General features: G+C 40.3%; 1 protein-coding gene across 2 annotated transcripts in view; it reads left to right on the top strand.

Moving 5' to 3' along the window:
- PLCZ1 (phospholipase C zeta 1) overlaps positions 1–20,609 on the top strand; it is a 1,796,998-nt gene that overhangs the window by 430,706 nt on the left and 1,345,683 nt on the right. For both annotated transcript variants that reach the window (XM_069628396.1, XM_069628395.1), the window contains one exon: positions 1,603–1,804. In XM_069628396.1, the coding sequence (XP_069484497.1) occupies positions 1,603–1,804 (202 nt within the window). The remainder of the gene's footprint in view (positions 1–1,602; positions 1,805–20,609) is intronic.

The following is a 20,609-nucleotide window of genomic DNA, read 5'->3' as shown; positions in this document are numbered from 1 at the left end:
TGGGAATCAAACAGGGTACCTTGTCAGAGCGATGTGAGGTAGCAACAGGTTCCTACTTAACAAGCACACCTGTATCAGCATCTCACAAAGGAACTGGGTGTGTTACCTGCAGGCTATATGTAGATAGCTGCAGTAGGTGCATTACTCCCCCCTACCGCTAAGGCTAGGAGACTGGAGACTGAATATTTATTGTGCCTTCCTTTGGCCTAATAGAGCCATCTTTCAATCCAATTCAGAGAATATTTAGTTTCACAAATGCTTTCTGCCTTCAACTTCTTCAATTTGGGAGGGTTTAAGCCCCCCAGGCCTCAATCCAGTGGTTGGCTGTGCCACTGATTGGCCGGTAATTGTGTTAAGATATGATATGTTATGCTTTTTAAAAAAATGATATGCTCATATTTATTCCAATTCCATTTTAACATATTGATTCCCATACATTTCACCTATTGATAGGACCTGCATTGTTTTATAATGCAACTAGCTTAAGAACCCGGCTTCGCCTGGGATGTCCATTCTCAGATTTCTTTTCATAGCCCACCGAAAAAAGATGAACAAATATTGTTGTTTGCCACAAAGGAAAAATGCGATACATGCTAATTTCACTTATTAATTAAACACCACATTTTAGTTTATGTCTGATTTAAATTTGCACATGAATATCATATTTTTGTGCTTACGCTGATTATTTGCAGTGTTGTTAGCAGTGGTGGCCCTTTTCGCTGCTAAACACACACTGCAAATAATCAGGGTAAGCATACAAATATGATATTCATTTGAGAATTTAAATCGGAGGTAAATACAAATGTGGTGTTCAAATAATTAGTGAAATTAACATTTATCGAGTTTATTGCAAAACAAATCAATGAAAAGAAAGTTACACTCTCGTATCGATCTAGAAATAGCTGCATTCCTCTGACAATGAAATAAAGAATTGCCCATACATTCCACCGTTCATGAAGAGTCACATCCCCAAAATCAGCGCCATATACAAACCCACAAGCACAAATTTGTTTCATATATATATATATATATATATATATATATATATATATATATATATATATATATATATATATATATATATAGACATGTTCTTAAGTAATTCACAATAAATGGCACATCAAAAGTCACATTAACATAATCACACTCTCACCTACTCACTTAATCACTCTCTCAACTACTATATCCTATGTATCTCTAATTAAACTCTTGAACATTGTGAGACACTAACATTACTAGTTATTACTTCCTCCTCCATTCATCCTGTAACAGTCATCACCTAATGAGAACGGGCCCATCTCTAGACAGGCGCCTGCTGTCACACTGAAAAGATAAGGGCGGATGAAGGGGAGAATTTACATAGTCCATCTATTTTTTAAAAGTTGGTTAAATAGTATAGTCACCCTCCCTTTCAAAATTTGTTTGAACTGTGATGAACTGTGACGATAGGATTCAATGCAAGGACGTGTACCGGTAGCTAAAATGGGGATTATGTCTTTCTGGCTGAATGTACTCAGAAAAAAGTAAGACAAAGTAATTGTACAATCACCAATTCATGTACAATATGTCACAAGTTCCAATTGTCTTTTTACCATTTTCTAGGCATGAAAAAAGGCTACATGTCAATGGAAGGCTTTGCACGAATGATGACCTCCCCAGACATGTATATATTCAAGAAAAGAGACAAAAAGGTCAATCAGAATATGAACCTGCCATTGTGCCACTATTTCATCTCCTCTTCACATAACACCTACTTGTCAAGTGATCAGCTTGTTGGCAAGAGTGAACTGACTGCCTATGCAAGGTACTGTGCTGCATTTACTTATTCGACTGTAGTAGTAGACGATGCGTTTTCTATTTGACAGCATTTTCATACAATATTTACACACAGAATGAAAGATTGCAATCTTTCAGCATTCTGCACCCTTTCACTCCCAGATATTTTGGACTACAACTCCCATTTGCTCAAGCTAGAATAGCCAATGATGGGGAATCACGGGACCTCTGGTCCAAAACATCTGATGAGCTACAGTTTGCAGAATCCTATGTTATAAGTATTTATCTATATAGTATCTATCTGTAGCTATCTTTATGTGAAAGATGCCGGGAAGGAAAGTTGTGAAGTCAATTCTGTTTTATTCCAGGCACTGCCCATGAAAACACATCAATATACCAGTGCAATCAATTAAATTAATTCCTATATATTTTACTAATGCTTCAATAAATGAAAAACAGAACAAATGTACTTGATGATAGAACTGCAAATACTGTGTTATTTCTAGGAAGCCCAATTGTGGGCACTCACCACTCAAGATCTCAGGACAGCGAGATCTTGCAAGAGTTTGCGCGCAAAACACTCAACGACAAGGATACGGGCAGAGTCGGAGCAAGGCACCAGAATACAGTCGTGCCTCAGCGATCTTCCTGAGTGAGGGAAATCACCCTCTGACACACGTCTGCCTCATCTGCAGATCCCTGCTATAGGTGAGCTTAATACCAGGGCTGTGGGCAGCCTTGCTGGAGATTCAGCTAGCCGATGATATCAATACCCCAGCACACAAAATGTGCAGTGAAACTAACTGCATGGGGTATAGGAATTGAACTGTGAGTACTGCCCCCAGTCCTGGACATACATATCCCCGGCCCTGTTTGTGTTGGGTGACAATATGAAAACCTCTTTCTATCATGCAAGAGCCCTGTATTCATTGAGGGCCACTACATAATTGGCGACGAGGACCGGAAAGCACCCGCACTGAAACCATGCAGGTCACCATGCCACCTCCCACTTTCCTCCAGTCCCCCGGCACGCCTGCAATCCCTTGGCAGCAATTGGAGACACTGTTTTGCACGGGCCTGGAGGCATTGGGTGGAACGGGCTATTTGCCTGCCAGAAAGAAGGGCAAGCTACTTAACGCCATGAGGGTCGAAGGACAGCACATTTTTTCAGGCTTGAAGGCTGTGCCCACCGCAGATGAAGGCCATGATGTCTACAAAGAGGCAGTTCGCTGCATAATTAACAGGTTTTCCAACAAAGAAAATGTGGTCCTCCACAAACTCAAGTTTATTACGAGGAAACAAGAAGGTAACAAACCTGTAGATGATTTCATCACTAGGATGAGAGAACTGGCGGCCTTGTGCTGATTCGGGGACAACAAGGAGCAAGTCATTTTTGACATGTTAGTGGTCCACACCAATTCCTGCAAAGTCCAGGATAAGTTCATACAAGAGAAAGACCTGGACCGAGATAAGGCCATAAAAATAGCAAGGACCAAAGAGGAGACCTCGAGCAGACGCAGTAGAGTGGGTGTCGCCCACACCCAAATGGCAGCTGAGCAATGGAAGGGGCATAGAGACAGCTGCGAGAAGCTGCCAGAGAGAAAGGACCAAAGTGGAGAGATTCACCGAAGTACAGATGTGCAAACTGGCATAATTCCGTTCTTTATAGGCTGATATTAACTCATGTTTCATCCGAACAGGCTGCTGTATTCGTATGCGACCATAGGTCATGAAGATCCAGGTCTGATGCCATCCTCTGTATGTACATGTACCATAGTGACAAATCAGTACCCACTTGATCAAGGGCCTTATGCTGTGCAGTCAAATAGGGGTTATACCGGAACCTTGGCCAATAAGGTAGGGGTTTCAGTTTTGCTTCTTACAAAACACCCTTCAGACCCAGTTGCAAGCATAAGAGAATGTTTGTGTTACTTCTGGGGATGGCCAAAAACTGCTTCAGGATCTAGTTTTCAATAATTTCTAGGCTATTCAATCTTTCTATCGCTCATAATTCAGCTCCACAGATTGTAGCAACAAGAGCCTGTGCTCAATTAACTTCTAAAGATGGTACACAAAATATGCCTCCAAATATTTGTGGGAACCTCCTAATAGCACCTCCCTGTCTGATAAGATTGAACATGCTTTTTTCCATGTTCCTTTTTCATTAAAGCACACCCCTATATATTTGTAAAAGTGTATCCTCTCATTGGAGAAACTCCTTAAACTCAGGTTTGGGCACTGTCTTTTTATTTCCCCAAACTTGATTATTTTTTGACATATTGATCTTGAAGCCCATGTCGTTACATGACCTATCAAGGGTTGTAGGCCCTGCTGCTAACCACTCTGGGTCTTGCTTATATACAGCATAGTTGGCCAAGAAAAAGACACAGAAATGTTCTGTGCCGGCACGTAGAACAGTCAATTTGATGATCTCTAGGGTACCCCAAGGTGATTATTGTACTGTGGACGCACCACACTAGCCCCTGGCAAAGGTCTCCCCTTAGAGGAGAAGGGACGATATCCTCAGATTCATCACAGGGGCCAAAACACAGCCTGATCTAATTCCTCTAGATACAGCAAAGGCATCTTTACACTCTGCTAGGATACCAAAACATACAGTGGCAAAATTCACTCAGAGAACAAACGAATAGGAATGTCTTTTGTAAGGGGATGGTGACAGAGTTTATGACCATTGTGATGAATCTGGGAAATTCATCCTTCCTCCTAAAGGGGAGCCACCTGCTTTGAGGCTAGGGAGATGAGCCTGCTAATAAAACCTACCTATAGGTTTGGGAAAGTGGGACCTCACTGGGAGCCACACCCCTCTTGAGGAAAAGGACTGCCATTCCTATCCGGAACTCCCTATAAAGAATACCCTATCTTCCTATATGGGATTCAAAACCACTGGTGTTTCACTTGATCTGCATTCACAACACGCAAACATTACTTCCCTAATGTTGTTTCACAATAATGCTGCAATCTCCGAGAACTCGGAGGCTGATTGAGAACAATACACCCCTTTTAAGTACGGCGGCGAGGATAAAGAAACAAGGAACCTTGAATATAGAGAGAAGATTCATATGCAGAGGCGAGCCTCTGATGTGAGAGCGTCCTGGAGGGGCAAAGACGCACTGCACTGTGGATCTAGCAGTGGCTTGGAGGAACCAAGAGATTATAGAGGGATGCCGGGAGTCCAACATTGATCCTCGCCCCTGGTTTTCCCTGGCACTTGTCCTCCTTGGGCTCCCCTTGCACTTGCCTGGCCCCTGGGGCCTCTGTTGCCAGCACTTTCCCCCTTCCCTTATCCCAGCCCGACCGCCCTGACCTTCCCCCTCCTCTTGCACTTATTGTTCACTGCACTTCTGTTTGTGGCACCTTGAAACACTTGTGTAAAGGCACCTTACAAATGTCCAATAAATATAATAACAAATAAAACACTGGAAAGGGCAATACTGCTAGACGGAGGAAAGACTATGCTTGGTGTTGGTGTGACTACACGGCAGCCATGGTGGCCCTTGGGCCCGCGATCACTGGCCGAGACCAGCAGGCACCATAGGAATGAAGCCTCTTCTCTTGAGGTAAGGACCGCTGAGGGTGCTGCGGCAGACAAAATACAGGAAGCAAATCCTTACCGGATGGTGAAGCTAAGGAGAGAGGCCAACAGCCATGTCCCCGCTGAGCTGTGTGAAGAATCCTGCAGATCCCTCACTAAACCCCTGCCTAAAGTCTCCTCCCAGGTGGCCAGGGGAAGGCAGACTGTTCCTGAGCCCAACCCTGGGGGTGGTGTACTCCGGGAGGATCACCTGGCTGGAGACAATGCCCAGGTAAGTGGGGAGAATCCATGGGATGAGACACAGTATTTTTTCTCTAACAAGGAGGCTCTTTCCACTACCCCAGAAGAGGTTATGGCTTATTGTCATTTTAATATATATAAACCTATTCTTAAATCTAAGGTGGTAAAATCTGAGGTTGTAACACCAAAGCCTATTGTACCAAAAGACAATCCTTTTGGTTTCTAAAAGCAAAGGCATCCTCAATACCAAGGGTACTCTATAAGGAAAAGCGAACATCGTGTCTTCTTTAAACCAACTCCCTCTAATAAAGTTAAACCCCACAGCCCCTCTATTAAAAGTCGTTAGGGAATCAAATCTACCCTTAAAACTACCAAAGAGATAGAAAAACCTAACTTTAATGAAGTAGACTACATGTCCCAGAATCCTATAGGGACTGAGATAAAGAAGAGGGCTGAGGAGGCATGAAGATGGTGTAGCCAATAAGTTAAGCCTAATAGCCTTTACCAGGGTCAGGTAATTCAAACAAAAGGCTCACACCTGAAGCCAATTGCCAAACCTGAGAGACATAAACGGCTGCCACAAGGAAGGAGGCTGAGCAGGAGTTTTGAAGGCTGGCAGTAGGAGAAGCAGTAGAAGAGCATGAAGCTGGCAATTAACGAGGAAGAATGATCACCAAAAGGACGCCAGAGCATGGAGACAGCAGATTTTACCTGCAAGCTCTGAGAGGGTCCTGTGGTCTCAAACTCTGCATGGCTGTTACTGCACTGAGGAAGAAGAGTTGAGAGTGGAGTGTTACCCATGTGCGCTGAGTAGCTGTGATTGCAGAGCCGTGACCGTGCTGACACCCAAGGCCCGTAGCAGAAGGCAAGCCGAGGGATTGCAGAGTTAAGTAAACTCCCCAGTGGCGTGTCCAGACACCCGTGCTGCAGAAGGGTGTTGGTCTCAAGATTGCCCGAAGCAGAAGTAGCAGTTGAAGAAGTCAGTATAGTGATGCAGCCTGCAACCGCAGTGTTTCTGGAGCCCGTGAGTGAAGCTCGGCTTCCAGATTCACATAGAAAGCTTTGCTGTCAACTGTTACCAGTTCCAAAGTCGCTCACCTAAGTTAATAAGCAAGTATAAACTGTTTGTCATTCTCCTTGACAATGAAAATGTAGCATGCACACTATTAGTGGGAACAATAGTGTTCGCGTAGGAAGAGAAGTCTTTTATTTTACATTGTTGCACAAATTGCTGTTACTGAAGTGTTTGCGAGGCCCTGATTAAAGAGGTAACGCTTACTGAAACCCATTCTGGAAGATTGACAGTAACCTTTCTAAGTGTTACAAGTGAAAGCAGAATCAAAGGGAAGTCACATGAGGCCAATCATATTTCCCGAAAGGCGGTTAAAACTGGCTCTGTGATATTATATGGAAATACAAACATTTACAATCCTTTAAAGTTGAATATCTATCTTAAGGAGTGGTCGCGTATATCAAAATCTGTTTTTCCTTTGAAGTCTGAACCCTTTAGAACTCAAAACAATTACTCTTCAAGTTAAGAAGTTGTTGTTCTGACTAAAAGAACATGCATTACCCTGAGCCAAGAGGTGAAAACTTTCCAAAGTGGAACAAATTATAAATAAAGGAGTGTACCTGCAATTCAGTCCCTGGTCCTTCAGGTAAGTTATATGAAATTAGAGCAAAAGGTGGACCAGTGGATCGGGATGACACAGATTATTCAATAATTATACATTTTAATCAATAAACATATAACAAATAACGGTATGTATTGCTTAAAACAATTAACTCACTCCATCAGCATATCTTTCATATTCCAGGCATCCATTCTCAATCCCATACTTTCTCATTCGCACATTCCTATATAAAACCAATTTGCCATTTTATAAATTATGTAATCATATTCTAATACTACACAGAAATTTCCATAGGTTGTAACAATTGTTTATGACCCAGTCCTTAATATGATGTGTCGTATCTCATCTGGTTTTTATTTTCCAGATTGTTCATGTAATCGTCGACACGTGTTTCGGTCCACATATAACAGCAATAACTGTCACTCTTCTTTCAAGACCTTCTTTAGGACGTAGGGCAAGATATAGTTGGTCCGCCCTTTTTGGAATCGCATAAGCCAATTTAAATCTAAAAAACATACATAAAATCCCATCAGGATCTGGTATCATCCGTATTTCTTATTATCGGTGACTAATATTGTCACATATGCGGTTCTTATCAATAAACACATTCAGTCCTACTCACGCCCACATTTCAACTCTAGGGATAGCAAGTAGGAAGTTAGATTCAATCCTCCACTGACATCTATAACCTTGTTAAGATCCTGTGAAACAACAGGGAACAATCTAAATTCTCTGTTTTTACTCAAATGATACATCTCTAGCTCAACTCTAGCTCAACTTTTCATTCAAATTTGGTGAAAAAATTACAATTACAATATCTTACAATATATCCACCTATTTCTGTCGTACAATATTTTCTTTAGATGTCCTCAGAAATTAGGGGATATTCCAAGAGAGTGGTGAAAGAACATATGAAAAGAGCAGAACACACTAATCGCGACACATGCCTGACCACTCGAGAGAAACAAAAGAACGAACGTCGAGTGTGTGTAACCACATTTAATCCAATAAGTGGAGATGTAAAGAGGATTATAAACAGACATTGGAATCTTGTCAAACAGCCGGGTTAATTAACACAGAAACCCTTGTTTGCATTTAAAAGAAACCAAAATCTGAGACAGAGATTGGTCCATACTTATAAAGAACCCATGAAAGAACAATCAATTACCAACCAGTGGGGGTTGCCCACCCCATCCTTGTGCATTATAAATGTGGAAAATGAGTGGCATGGCCACTAACTGAAAATAAACGCGAATTCCATTATGGAAACAGAGTATGGAAAATTAATCATCACACCAACTGTGCCACAAAAAACGTGATTTACGTTACCAGTTGTCCTTGCCAACTCCGCTATATTGGAAAAACTACACGGGAGGTGAGACAGTGTATATCTGAACATAGGAGCTGCATAAGGAATGAAGTGGCAGATAAGCCCCTTGTAGAGCATTTCATGAAACTACAACATAAGGACACTGATCTAAGGTGGTTTGTCCTCCAACATATCAAAAATAACATGAGAGGAGGTGATATAGGAACAGCACTGCATCGTATTGAACAACGATGGATCCATACATTGGACACGGTCCGGAATGGGCTTAATGTTTCAGTTGAATGGAACGCCCTCATTACAAAAAACTGAATGAATATATAGGGTTTCATGTATTGATGTGGCACATATATCTATCCCGATGATATTTACTGTATTTAAAATATAATCAACAAATGAGTAAATCGAGTTATTTATCATCGCTAATATATATATCCGTGATTGTCGTACTAAACATTTTCAACAGTGTACTACATCCCATTGTGAATTGTCAGGATGCATTGTGCAATATGAGATGATGTAAGAATCAGTGACACAGTCAACATATATAGTCAACTGAGAGTATAATTCTATTCACCCTGGGATTGTTTAATGATGTAGCCGGGAGACCTAAATAGATTGGAACATATACGAGAGATCCAGTCCTGTCCCTATGGTTTTGCGGTGCACTGAGTTCCGTGAAGGGTCCAATAGATAAAAAGGTGAACCAAGTCCACTTTGTGTCTACTATGGACACGATATGCATTGAATCAAAATCTACGTTGCGTGCCCTTCCACAGATGTGACAAGAATAGAAATTAGATCCTGTGTTTGTTTTGAAAATAACACGAAGAAACAATTTGCTGGTGACCCTGTGCCTTGGTTTGGGGTGTCTAGTAAGTTCTGAGTGAGGTCCGACAACAATAACATTGAATTTTGTCCATTTTTAGTGTTTATTATGAACCTAATACAGATAGAGAAGACTCTAATATATAAGACTGCTAATATAAATAAAGAACCACACATGTGACAATATTAGTCACTGATAATAAGAAATACGGATGATACCAGATCCTGATGGGTTTTTATGTATGTTTTTTAGATTTAAAATTGGCTTATGCGATTCCAAAAAGGGCGGACCAACTATATCTTGCCCTACGTCCTAAAGAAGGTCTTGAAAGAAGAGAGACAGTTATTCCTGTTATATGTGGACCGAAACACGTGTCGACGATTATATGAAAAATCTGGAAAATAAAAACCAGATGAGATACGACACTTCATATTAAGGACTGGGTCATAAACAATTGTTACAACCTATGGACATTTCTGTGTAGTATTAGAATATGAATACACAATGTATGAAATGCCAAATTGGTTTTAAATAGGAATGTGTGAATGAGAAAGTATGGAATTGAGAATGGATGCCTTGAATATGAAAGACATGTTGATTGAGTGAGTTAATTGATTTAAGCAATAAATACAGTTATTTGCTATATGTTTATTGATTAAAATATATAATTATTGAATAATCTGTGTCATCCCGATCCACTGGTCCACCTTTTGCTCTAATTTCAAGTGGAACAAGACAGATTTAGATCTGTCCATCTGGTCTATGAAGTTTTTGAAGGCCCAGTGTCTTCTGATACAAGTGTCAATTGGTTACCTGAGGCTGGAAAAGTGTTAATACAGTTTTAGGGTAATTACTGGAATGAAGAAGAGCTGAACAAAGCTGGGGAATGGAACTGGGTGCTTGTAAAGAAGATTACAAAAATAACCTGGAATGCTAAAGGCTGCTGAAGTTGAGAGAGATTCCATCTTAAAGCAGAGGCAGGTTATACTTGTGTCAGTAAATCAGACAGAAGAGGCAAAGAGGCAGCCCTTTTCATGGAGCACAGGAAATAAGAGTGTGTTCCCTACCTGTAGAGGTCAAAGAGGCTTCTCTTTCATTGCCTAATAATCCAGACGTCTTAAATTGAAGCAGAAGTACCTGAACTGTCAGTGGATGTTACATTACAAGTTGGTTGAAGTAGTTGAATACTGTGAAAACAGAGAACATCTTTTCATGGTAATAGTAAAATGGTGGTTATCGAGAAGAAAGCAAAAGCCCAAAGAGAAGCATCATGACAATTATACAATGCACTGCAGAGGTCCTATCCAATTGGAGGGTTGCAGAAGATGATGTTGTTAACCCTTTAACTAAACTGTGTCAAATAATCCTGGCCAGATGGTAGCCAGGATTACTATTGGTGCTATTTTCTTGGCTGGAATTAGAAGGGGCTCTTTTTAACTGAACGCTGAAGAACTATTACTGGTGGATTTGTGTTTGATGAACTTTTCTTTACCATTGGAACTCACAAGCACTGGTTTAAGACTTTTTTCTTTCCTTGTGCATTTGTTTGATAGAACTTATAAGAACTGGTTCAAGACTTCACTTTTCCTCTTATATTTGTTTGAAGCTAACTTTGGAATCATGGGGATGGGATTTACCCAGTACAGGTGGAGGTAATTTATATACTGTGTATTATTGGTTATTGTTTTATACTGTTTTATTGTTTGAATGTTTTGTTGTTTAGTGTGGAAGTCAGTCTGTTTATGTTAGGCGTTTTCCCCTTAGTCTTTAGTCTAGGTAGGGAACTCCCTGATAGAGTAGGACAAGCAAGCTTTCTTTATCTCAATGTGGCTTTAATAAAATGTCTAAACTTGAGAAAACTACAAGCAGTCGTCCACCTCTCATTACTGACTTCACAGATGCCACTCCACTGGAGCACACCTGACAACAGTAGAGGTACTAGTGTAACACAAGGTGGAGGGAGGCGAGTGGCACAAAGCAAGAAGAGAGTATATTACAAGGAGGGTTACAGGAGCCCCAGATGATAACTTGACAATGTTGTTATACTAAATATAAACTGAATCACTAACCTGGGCAGACTGTGGTTCTCAATGAAGACAGCAAGCAAAAAATTGGAAAGCTTCCCGTGAGAATCCTGCTCCCCTCTCTCCCTGCGGTAATGTCAAGGGAGGAGGAAGGCACAACCCCCAGGGAAACCCTCCTGGGGGAAAAAAACCTGTGTAGCAGCAAAGATCCCGACTGGGCGGTGGAGTAAGGATGCAGTTCCTGTGTCGAGTTGTACGCGATGAAGGATGGTAGCCTTTCTATGAAATAAAGCCAGAACAGGTAAGTGTAAAGAAAGAAGAGTGTCTCGGTATTGAGCAAGTAAACTATCGGGAAGGGACTTACAATGAATTTTACGAAGGTGTTCAATACAAAGCTGGATATTCTCTGAAGGACGAACGCGTTTGGGGAAAGTGTTCGGAAAGTCGGATCGGTAGTTGGGCTAAATGGAAGAGAAAGAGGATTCAGAAATGGATGGTCTGGAGGGAAGGTAATGACTGGATAGCAACGAAGGATAAATCGAACACTCACTGCCAAGGGTGGAACCTTTCTCGAATAGATATCTGTGTAAGCAGTTGGCGGTCAGATCGTAAGTCTGAGAGAAAGAAATTGGGAGATAGGAAACTGAATTTAGAACAGCAAGAGAGATAGCAGTCAATGGAGTGAAATAGGTAAGTTTCCTAGCAGTGGACTTACGTAGCGTCTGTAAGAACAGTAGCGACGCATTTGCTTGAAGCTCTTCCTTCCTTATCAGGCATCACGTGATCAGTCGCGGAAGCGGCAGACGAACGTGAAACAGCTAGACCGCTGCTTCCAGTATGCAATGCCGCCGCATCAGCGATTATTCCAACAGTGTTTCCCACAATTCTGCCTAATCTTCTCCTCTGCCACCATGACCAACATTGATAATGTGTAACACCAGAATTCTAAATGATGAAGACTGGCAAAGGCCAAAGATATAGCCACAAAAAAGTTAAACAAACCAGAAAGCCTGAGGGGTCTGGAGAGCCCTAGAGAAATAAGTTACATTTCTCAACCTGTTAAATGAAGGGAACCTGAAGGTTCAATCAGTCTGTCGAAAATATAAATCAACTAGTGGAAAGGAAATGACAAAGTGTGTGGAGAAGGATGAAGGGCACCATTCCTCCACTCAAAGAAATTGAGACTCACAACTTTTCTTGGGGAGCCTAAAGAGGGAGCTGAAAACGTTTTGGGGGTGAACTGTGAAGAACAGTGTTTTGAACAGGGACCAATACCCCGACAGGCATCCAAAAAACATTGACCAGAGGAAGCCTGAACTAAGAGGCTATTATTCTGGCAGATTTTTGTGTTGGTTTTTCCTGAAGTATTAAGGCCAGATATTAAATAGGTTTTTGGACTGAGGGCTCATTTTCTTTTTGACATGCAACGAGCACCCTTAGTTTAGTTTATAGGCATGAAAACCTTCTCTGTGATAGGTACCGATAGGCATTTTTCCATTAAGTTTAAATAAAGACCCTTGAAATGCAGTCCTCGAGTCTAACTCCTTCTGGTATGCTACACCAGGGACTGCATCAAACACTGTGCATAATTCAACTAAAAGTAGATAAATTGTTGTTTTCGGATTGCCACATATTTTCGGTTTAATGGCAGGAGTCAGTACACTCGATCAATTGTGCCCATCTGGTCTCAGAATCCTGTTTTTAAATCTAAGAAAAGATTATGTTTGATCACTCAATTTAGTAGGCGACTCAAAAGCACTTTCCCACATATTCTGGCGGCACCATCTATTAAAGAAAGACGACACTAATTGGTTACTTCATTTAGGTCTCCTTCTTATGCAGTGGTCCCTCACCAGGAACTGGGGACTTATGAGTTAGTTGAATCATGTATACATAAACAGTAACCAAATTCCTAGTTCTGATCTTAACATGTTAAGATCTTATGTAAACCTGAAGCTGTTCTTGGGCTATATGCATCTCTGACATAGCTCTGTTAAGTGGAGGAAATACGGCTAGTGGGAAATGACACAAGGATGTCAATAGCTCATGTTACTGCATCAATATGTTTCCAGTTTTTATTACAGTAAAATCGATAAATAAAGGCAATTGGGGCTCATGTATAGGTGTGGCCTCTGTACACTTGTCCCCAAACCTAACCCAGGCTCCACACTCCCAAAATGTGTTATTAGTTCACTTTGGCAGGATTCCCCTACTGTCTAAACGCGCCTTACTCTGTCGAGGTCTAAAGGTTGTAGCCTTATCTATCTCCCTCAGAATCTTCTAGGTAACTTCCTGGGGTTCACTAGACATTCCAGTGGTATTGGGAGGGTGGTGCATGCTGGTAGCTCTAGTCTCCGGATCTTGCATTGGTGATCAAGGCGGTCTCAATGCCATGACTCTGGGGAACACCTGAAAGGTAAGAAAGAGAACTGACCGGGAGATCGGCTGACAGGCTCTCATTACTTTTACTCCTGCATTCTTAAAAAGGTTAATTGCACAGGCTTTCAAAGTGTCCCTTCTACATTTGGTCTGTACACCAATGATTTCAGGTGGACACAGATTTGATGCATCACATTGTTACAATCTGCCAAAATATTCTTATATCCTTTGATGAGCATGTTCATTTTAATCCCTACCATCTGTCAGTTTCTAGTTTTTTTTCCCTTGATGTTAGGGCTTTACATTAACCGCCGAAACGTGATGATTAATGGGACCTAAAATTTATCATGGGTCCTTGCATATCCTAGTCTCCATCACTTAGGAACTTCCACGTTGGCAAGGCAGAGATATCTTGCATTTTAAGACCCTGAAGGATGATCCACTAAATCGGAATACTATGAGGTTGATTTATCTAGTCCCCTACTCTAAAGGTGTACCCAAGGCACCGTTTTGTTTGGCCCAGGAACTGTAGAAATAGTGGGGTTTTCACCCTTCCATGTACAGCACTAACATTACAAGAATACACAGCACCAACAATACTAGAATCTACAGTACTTTTGGACTAAATGTTTAATGTTTATTTGTTTCATTTAATGCTAAAAACATTGTGTGTTTTGTGTGTATGTAGCACCAGCATTCATGATCTATATATTTTTTGATGGTTTCATTACTATTGCTTGTGAATTTGTCATTGTTTTGAACAAGTTTCACTTATGTTTGGATTGTGTTTTCCATTGAATTGTTTGTTTTTCCTATTGCTCCTGGTATAAGTGAACTACCATTGAATCGATATAAATTTAAAACATCTTTTATTCTTTTTTCACAAGAAGTGCTTGAACTTTGTCAGACCAATTTTTCATAGACCCCTAAGAACAAAGGAGTTGTGATAGTAAGTTATTTAATTTATCTGCTTGAGACAATCAACAGAGATACACAGATTTTGCTTAAAGGACTTAACATTAAACCCAGTCTTCCTCTCTAGCCATCTTCAAGGATTGTATTAGATTACAGTTACTTGCTTTCCATTCCTAATCTTACCAACCTATTGTGTGTGTGTTGTATTTATTTTAGGACCTTCCAAGGTGGTGTGACAAAGTAATTCAATAGTTGTGAGATTTGGCTGCATATCTAATATAGGGCAATAGAACTGGTAGAGCTAAAGAAGGAGGCTAACAGGGTTACCAATACATAATACATTATTGGTGTTACATTATTTGATACTATATTTTCCAGTGTAAAGACTGATATTTTGCTTGATACTAAGGCTTGCAGATACCTGTAGCTCATCACCAAACAATCCAATAGTGAAAAAATTCAGAGACAAGGTTAATTTCAATGCAGGTGTTCGGAGGTGGGTTGGGAAACCAGCATAATGTACGTATCCCAGTGGCCTGTGACCACAGAAACATCTAGATTTTTATAGATTTTCCCACCATGAAAAATGTCACAAAAGTCAATAAGATACTGTAGCAAGTCAGAATCAGGAGAGGGACAATGTGGTTTTGTGTCAAATGGTTCTTTATAAGAACACCCAGAGCATATGCTGTCCCTAGGTTTCTTGCCCCTATTTCTAAGGAAAAGAAGGGATCTAAAGGAGTGTGCTTCAGGATGCTCTACAAAGTAAATAAAATTCACCATCCAGAAAACCTATTCTAACCTGATTATTGTCTCTTTCTACCACTGTAAACACATAAAGCCTAACTTTAACAAACAAAGAATAAAGGTATCTGCCCAAAAGGAAAGAATGAGGACTGGTTTCTGACCCCAGCCTGATTTTTCCTTATCAAAACTAAGGGACTCCTTTCCCTGTGGCACAGTTTAAATCAGAATAACAAATGATCTCTTCAAGCTGACAACCCTTGTGGTTTCGTTTCAGTCTCACATTAGTTATCGCTTTCTGTGGCACAGTAAGTCAAAAATGAAAGCGATAACTGGAGTTGGCCATTGTATAGGGTTTGAAGAGACCTTTGACCACAGCGAGAAAACCAACTTCCAATGACAAGTTGACCGTTAGAAATATATTTTTGTGGTACTTCTGAGGAATTACTACTTCTTATGGTAATTAGAGATTCAATGTGTATAAATGTTCGAAATTATTGTTGACTCACACAAATGACTACTACTTGGGTCAATTAGAGATTCAGTGCATAAGTTCGGCACATTTTAGAAGTTTGCACAATTGAAATGCGTCCGAATACATTTGGAGTCACTAATACCATAAGGAATCATATGAGAATACTTTTGTTGTGTGCGGTCACCAAGTGGTTGGTCTGTTAAATTTATGGATCAGTGTGACATTCCTGCCTGGCTTGACTCTAGTTAATCTGAATAGAAAACACTATAAGACAAATCTGATATACTCAAAAGGAGATATACTAAAGTACATTTACATCCCAAAGTTCCAACTTGGATTCCAAAGATGATTCACAAATGTTCAATAAAGCTTTTCTCTTCCCACTTGTAACCAAAATATTGAAACAGCTTTTTGTCATTAGCAAAGTCTAATCCAATGAAGATCTTGAAACAGTTTCTTTTTTATCAACAAAGAATATGTCAACACTTCATTCATTTTCAAAACAAATGTCTTTGTCAGGATATGTTGATACTACTTTGGTTTTAGTACAACTTCACCAGAACACTTCAGTGATTTGTCAACTACTTCTTCATTGGTATTATCTCACCACAGTACATAAACTTCCAGTGTGACATTCCTGCCTGGTTTGACTCTAGTTAATCTGAATAGAAAACACTATAAGAACAATCTGATACACTCAAAAGGAGATATACTAAAGTAATGAACCCCTGCGGAATGGCCTACATTTGTAGTCCTATGGACAGAAACATGTGGGGTATAGGCGCTTTATAAATACCATATCATATCATATCATATATCATGTTGGGTTGGGTTAGAATAGCAATGATTATGTAGGTTTATTCATTGTTGCACTCTCTATTAGATAGATCGGATAGACTAATATACTGATGTGATTTATACTTGTGATTTCATGTTATCTCGTAAATGTGTGCCAAGAAATTTGTCACATACTGTGAGGGGTCAGAAATGTGAGGAGGACTACTTCGTGACCTTTTTTGAAAACATGCCATTTTATTAGATTTGAAAGATTGGCTAAACGCCTCAGTATGCCTACACCAATAAGGATTTGCATGCCAAAAATAAACTAAAGGAAACGCTCTAACAACACATTTTCTGTCCCTCACACCTATACAACTAATCAACATGGAAACATATGGCAGTTTAACAACAACACAATTAACATTGTAATCCACAACAAAATAGCTGTTTCTTCTGATAACCTCAGAGAACTTCCCTTCCCCAGATTCAACCAGGCTTTTCTTTAAGTGTTCAAAGAGGATAAGGAAATCATGTATAATAACAGAAAAGTTCACTTCAGTTCTAATTTAATCCAACTTGACATCCCAAAGTTCCAACTTGGATTCCAAAGATGATTCACAAATGTTCAATAAAGCTTTTCTCTTCCCACTTGTAACCAAAATATTGAAACAGCAAAGTCTAATTCAATGAAGATCTTGAAACAGTTTCTTTTTTATCAACAAAGAATATGTCAACACTTCATTCGTTTTCAAAACAAATGTCTTTGTCAGGATATGTTGATACTACTTTGGTTTTAGTACAACTTCACCAAAACACTTCAGTGATTCTTCAACTACTTCTTGATAGGTTTTACCCCACCACAGTACTTCATAAACTTTCACCTGTTTTATTCTCATGCCAGGCTTACTGCCAGTGTACTCTTGCCAGAACAGAACCAATGGTCACAGAGTTCCTGGCCTGGTATACTCTCCTGCCAGCTAAGACAAACCACTGCAGCTCTCTGTTTGGATATACTCCCCTGCCCAAACAGAACCAATTGTTACAACGTTCCATGGCCTGGTTTACTCCCTTGCCGGGTCAATTTATCATTTCAAGATGCTTCTGTGGTAAGGGTCAACTTCAGAGGTTTCAACAATGTCTTCTGCTTTCTACAATTAAATTTGAGAATGCCTTGAAGCAGAACAAGACTCACAATGGTGCTATTTACTACACCTAAGTGATTGTCCCACGCATGTCTGGCAAAGCTTCCTTCCTTCTAAACCTCTTGTATCAGAAAGGCAGCCTTCCTGCCAATCTCTTGTATTAGTAACCAAATTCTGATAATAGCTCTTTCTCTCCTTCACACCTCTTTGGCTTTGACAATGTGAGTTTGAAACATTCTCTGCACCTGGGCAATATTCTACACACACACTATTAGTCTCAGATATTTCCGTTTGGCGTAGGCAACCCTGATTGTTTATCAGTTGCCTATATGTGAGCCACTTCTGGCTTTGGCAAAGATTGTTCAAGTTCACTTCTGAAGATATTGCCCCTTTGTGTGGTTGGCCTTTAAGCTATGAACAAGAAAATAGAGTTAATCCACTCTATCAAAACTGGTGCTCTCAGTTGGCCCTAAACAGGGCTGCACTATTGGGTGCTTTAGTATCTGAATGTACATCAACATTATTGTAATCCCACTATGCAACAGTCACCTTCTTCAGATGGAATCCTGGCTGTCTCTTTATGCCAACTACTTTGGTTTCTATCAGCTTGGTATGCGGCACAATCATCAACTTGTTTTATGTCAGTTAAAACTGGACGCGAGCAACGGCCTGTCACAGAGTGCTCTGGGGTCACAATATCATAGTGAACTCACCGGGTTTGGTGTGCGCATCCATTTGCCTCGCTACTTCCAGTGTGTCTGCTTCAGTTCTTCTACGAAGTGTGGCCTCCATTCCTGTACGGCTTCCCACGCTGGCTTCTTTCAGAGCCCTTGTGTCTTCCTCAGTGAGCCAGTGCTCGCCTGCCACCACTGACCGTTTTATAGTGGGGAAAGTTACACAAAGTTAAGTTAAGTCAGTTAGGTAAGTCAGGTTTCTTAATATTTTCCTCACCAAGTTTCTTTTTCTCCTCAAGCGTATTCCTCAAAGGAGTATCACAAGGATAAAAATATATATTTGGTTTTACAAAGGCTTCAGATGGTTCTATTTTTAGGTTGTTTTTAGAGACCTTTTGCAAGCTTTTCCTGAGACTCATAGGGATTCCTATTTCTATGAGCATTACCATTTTTATAAGAGCTTTTCTCAGCCTTAATACATGACTGGTTCTATTTGTCTTCATTCACATTGTTATAACTAACTTTAGCAAATACCTGTTCTCTTTGACAACAGGCCATTAGATATAATGGTATTGATGATATTCCCTTCCTGGAATTCGACAAGTGCCACGTCTCATCCCATGAAGTCGTCCTGTTACCCTGGGGCGTTTCTCCTCCAAGATGATCATCCCGGCTAACACCACCCCTAGGGTTTGTATCAGGAAGTGTCTGCCTTTCCAGGGCTACCTGAGAGGAGACTTTAGGTAGGGTTTTCCTGAGGACCCCATATGATTCATCACAGTACACAGTAGTTCTGTTTATATTTGATGTATATTTTTGTATATTTATGTGTGTTTGTATATTTATAATAACATGTGGGTTGTTTTAGACGTGATTTAAGTACCATACTATTGTTCTCTCCTCTTATTATGCATCATTTTTTTTTATATATTGCCGAACTAGTAGGAATTGTGAATCACCTCTGTGATTTTGGGTAACCCGTATTGTATCGATATGCTAAACCTCAACTCTCCATATAGACCAGTATGGTCTAGGCAGGAATTAACCTTGGAGCCCTGAAGGTGGGTTGGTGAGTCACCAGGAAAGCAACCATTTCAATCCCGAAAGCCATTTATAGCAAGATATTCCACCAATGTTATTGTAGTTTTCATCCTGGAGATAACATATTCCATCTGTGGAGATGGTATGTTCCACAGTTCATCATCATCTGTGTAGGCATTATGTGATGTACTGGAAGTAAGGGTAGGACATAGGGTGGCCTGATTTTGGGTGTATACTTTTATTGATCAAGGAATGTTGGGAAAAAGCCTTTCTATCCTGAAATCTAAGAAGGGCATCCCTGCCTCAAAAAATCTAGTGAAAATAGTCAGGATGTCCAAAAGTAAAAGTGTGTCCCAGTCACGTCCCCAAAATATATTTCTGTCCCTCACTCTATAAACTGGTGCAAAGATGATCTCACTCTAAAAAAATAGTGTTCAGCAAGCCAACATATATGTTGGCTGCCAGTCAGGCTTCCAAAAGGAGTCAAAAACAATGTTCAAGAAATAATCTTCCAATAGGGAGTTGCTCCTTTCCCCTAAACTTCAAAAGGAATAAATGTCTTTTCATTCTCTTCTCAGAAAACACAGAAGATCTCCCACACATACTACAACACGTTTCTCAGATTCGCAGCTCTTTTCCAGTTCCAGGGTTTTCAAACCAGTTATTTCGAAACTCTCATGCTGGTCCCAGCCTTGCAGTATACTAAATCACTTGGTTTACTTTCCTGCCGAGCAATGGCCCCCTCAAATTATATGGCGTCGCTACATCGAAGATGTCTTTCTGATTTTTAATTGCCCACTGGAGAAATTGTTGGAGTTTTTTTTGTTTGGATAAATGATCATAATCAGTTTTTTTAATTTAACACACCAATACAGCAAGGTAGAGATTGATTTTCTGGGTTTTAAGATCAGACCATTTGATTTCACACTGCTGACCTCAGTGTTCAAAAAACCAACAGACCGTATCTCACACCTGCATTATAGGAGTTATCATCCACAGGCGCTTCAAGATAATCTCCCTTTCAGCCAATTTCTATGTTACAGGTGTAACATAGAAACATAGGCGTTCAGAGGTTA

Source organism: Ambystoma mexicanum, chromosome 12, assembly GCF_040938575.1.
Source record: "Ambystoma mexicanum isolate Mex_15411 chromosome 12, UKY_AmexF1_1, whole genome shotgun sequence".
In the NCBI taxonomy this organism is placed as follows: Eukaryota; Metazoa; Chordata; class Amphibia; order Caudata; family Ambystomatidae; genus Ambystoma; species Ambystoma mexicanum.
Note: the sequence above shows the minus strand (reverse complement) of the source record. Positions and strands in the feature narration are given on the sequence as shown.